The 3,683-nt window shown below is 30.7% G+C and overlaps 1 protein-coding gene across 1 annotated transcript; it reads left to right on the forward strand.

The window, feature by feature from the left end:
- Positions 1–1,325: 1,325 nt before the first annotated feature.
- On the forward strand, positions 1,326–2,038 carry LOC124895878 (auxin-responsive protein SAUR50-like). Its single transcript, XM_047406306.1, has one exon. It carries the CDS (start codon positions 1,483–1,485, stop codon positions 1,774–1,776), a length of 294 nt encoding a protein of 97 aa, XP_047262262.1. The 5' UTR covers positions 1,326–1,482; the 3' UTR covers positions 1,777–2,038.
- The last annotated feature ends 1,645 nt before the right edge of the window (positions 2,039–3,683 follow it).

Here is a 3,683-nt window from a genome sequence, read left to right on the forward strand (position 1 = left end):
ACTTCTCTCTTTGAGTTGTTGTGTGGTTATCCACCACCTCTGCACCTTTCTTATGTTTCTGGTGATTCTAAATTTGATGTTATTGCGGACATGCTGTTACTTCGACAATTCAAGTTGCAACTAGCTAAGTTTCACTTTCATAGAGCTCAACAAATAATGTGTTCTCAAGCCAACTCACACAGGTCCGATAAGCACTACAAGATTGGAGATTGGGTGTATGTCAAACTCCAACCTTACAGACAGTCTACTTTATCTGCTTTCCCTTATCACAAGTTCACTTCTAGGTATTTTGGTCCCTACCCGATTGTAGAATGGGTTGGGGATATGGCCTATAAACTTCTTCTTCCTCCTGAGGTGCAAATCCATCCAAATTTTCACATTTCTCAACTTAAATTCTGTCATGAACTTCCCTCCACTATAATTCACCCTCCTGTCATTGACTTATCCAATCCCCTTTGTCCTGAACCTGTGTGTATCTTGGATCGACGCATGGTCAAGCGTGGTGATAAAGCAGTAGCTCAGTGGCTTGTGCAATGGTCTGGTCTCGATCAATCTTATGCTACGTGGGGTTAGCTTCTATTGTGTAGACCAAGTTTCCTTCCATCACCCTTGAGGACAAGGGTGTTTCTCCACTGGATGGCTGAGTTGAACGATAACACACTTTTGGCATGATTACAAATTTGGCGGGAAAAGTAGTTATGGTTATTAGTGTGTGCATTTTTACTGTGTATTGCATTTTCTTTTCATTTCTTTTCTGTATAGTATTAATAGGAGTGAAACACATTTGTAAGGCATGAATTGAAGATTTATCTCAATAAACTTCTCATTTCTCTCTTGCTCCTTCTATCCTCCTCTTTGTTCTTCATTCTCTTTTCTTCTTTAAGTTCTACCTGTCAAATTCTCTCTTGATACCTCATTTTGGTATCAAAACCATATAAGTTAATTATTTTTTGGCCTTGTTAATGAGCGTCTTGCTGACGGATAAATTGATCGCCCTAAATTCTAATCAGATCAAACTCTTATTTTTAAGTGGCATGAATTTATTTTTTATACAGAATAATCTTCCGATCTACCCACTAAGGTCCAGGAAGATAAATGTCATCTCGGCATTCCCAATTACTCCAATCTCCACTACGCTTAAGAAGTTGTCCGACGATATAATGATATTATAGCATGTGATTCAATAGTGTAATTTTATACGCGTAGAAGACTTCGTATAAAAATAAAAAGATTCCAAAAGAAGTTGGACTTTGAGGTTAAGAGAGGGGTGAGGTCTATTCAAGTGGCCAACCATGCAAAACATCCACGGCCCTATAATAGTTTCTTTATCCCCATTCACTTCACATGCTTTTGTTCTCCCCATAAATACACCTCTTTCATTCTCATTCTTTCCGAACACAAACTATTCCCTTCTAATCAGGTGCCCCCTCTCTCATTTCTACTATTATTTCCCTTCAAAATTCTCTCCCAAAAAAAGAAAAGATGGCTCTAAAGAAAGCAAGTCAAACAGCAGCACTCAAACAAATCCTCAAAAAGTGTTCTAGCTTTGGGAAAAATGAGAATGGCCTGCCAAGTGATGTCCCAAAAGGACATTTTGTTGTATATGTGGGAGAAAATAGGAGCAGATACATAATTCCAATTTCTTGGCTAACACATCCTGAATTTCAAACTTTGCTTCAAAGGGCTGAAGAAGAATTTGGATTTAACCATGATATGGGAATTACTATTCCTTGTGATGAAGATGATTTCTGCTCTCTAATTTTAATGTTTAGATAGACAATCAAAACTAATTTGAGTTGTTCATCAAGTTGATTAGACCAGTTTTGACCAGATGCACTAAAGTCTTGCTAAGTACACGAGGTTCGAGAATGGGTGGATCTAGCAAGTCAAAGTGGATTGCTAAAAAATTAATTGTGAATACTAGAAAGGAACCCCCTTCGTTAAATTTTATTATATATTGGTTTCATGTACTTAGTTGTTTTCGTCAGTGGTGTTCAATTTGCACCCGTCGAAAATTCTTGTTTATGAGAATCAAATTCCGAAAATATTTCTTCATTTTATTAAATTTTTTCTTAGAAGTAATTTCCGTGGTAAAAATGCATAATAACACAAGAATTCAGAAAGGGTTAATATAGACACTTGATCATGGAAATTAAAAATGGAATTCCGTTTAAAATCTGAAGAAAAAAAAAATGACAAATGTCACAATGGAGAACCTCAGAATCCAAATTAAGGTAAAAGATTCATTCTCCAACTTCTATTAGGGATGAATTATTAGTTTTTTTGTTTGACCAACTGAATTAAAAAGATTACATAAATAAAAGAAAAACGGATGACCTGCTCAAAATTGACTCACCTTTTGTTTATTGAATGAGTGGATAATCGAGTGTTCAAATTAATTAATAACTAATTAATTAATAATCATGATGTATATTGCATACAATGACGAATAAATTATGAGCTTCTCTGCATTATTAGTTGGGCCAAGTGGACAAGTTCAGATCATGAGGTTAATCAATTCATCAACTATTCGTTTTTTTTTTTTAAAAAAAAAAAATTTATTTTTAACTTGTGAAGGTAATAGCGCTTCGCACGCTTCAGAATATCTCATGCTTTATAAAAGTTTTTATAAAAATATTTAAATTATTTTTAATACACAAATTTATTTATATATATATATATATATATATATTTACTATATATAATAAATGGGGATAAGCAGGCACATCTTCGATATGCCTGCTTATGCTGTCTGCTTCAGCTGCTTCGATCGTAATTTTATTATATTATCCCTAATTTATTAGTATAAGTCATTTGAGTATTAAAAAATTAATAATATTTAATAAAAAATAAAATAATAAATTAGCTATTGATGTTTTGTTCTACCTCCTTAAGCTGCTTCAATCGTAATTTTACTCTATCTCTCCTAATTAATTATATAAGTCATTTAAATATTAACAAATTAATAATATTTTAAAAAAAAAAGATAAATTGGATATAGCACGATAAATTAACTCATGAGATTTTAACTTAATTTGATTTCTTATATGAAACTCATTTAATTTTTTTTCACAAGTATTACTCTTAATAATAAAGGGGATAAGCCGGCAGCTGTTCGACATGTCTGCTTCAGCTACTTCAACTATAATTTTATTATTTTATTCTTAATTAATTATTACAAGTCATTTAAATATTAAAAAATTAATAATATTTAATAAAAAATAAAAATAAAATAATAAATTAAAAAAGTAAAATAAAAATAAAATAATAAATTTACTCTTAATGGTTTGTGCTGCCTTCTTCAACTATTTCAATCATAATTTTACTATATCACCCCTAATTAATTATTATAAGTCATTTAAGTATTAATAAATTAATAATACTTAATAAAAAAAATAAATTAGAGGTAAAATGATAATTAACGCTAGATATTTTAAATTAATTTGATGTCTTATATGAGACTCATTTAAATTTTATTCACAAGTATTTTTTATAATAATTTTATCTTATCACTTATAATTAATTGTTATAAGTTATTTAAGACATGTCTGCTTTGTTGTTTCAATCGTAATTTTATTATATCACCCTAATATAATAACATTTCATAAAAAAGATAAAATACACACAAAATGATATGTCGACATAAAATATTGATTTGACTATCAAAATTATATTAGTGCCAC

This window comes from Capsicum annuum, chromosome 2 (assembly GCF_002878395.1).
Source record: "Capsicum annuum cultivar UCD-10X-F1 chromosome 2, UCD10Xv1.1, whole genome shotgun sequence".
Classification (NCBI taxonomy): Eukaryota; Viridiplantae; Streptophyta; class Magnoliopsida; order Solanales; family Solanaceae; genus Capsicum; species Capsicum annuum.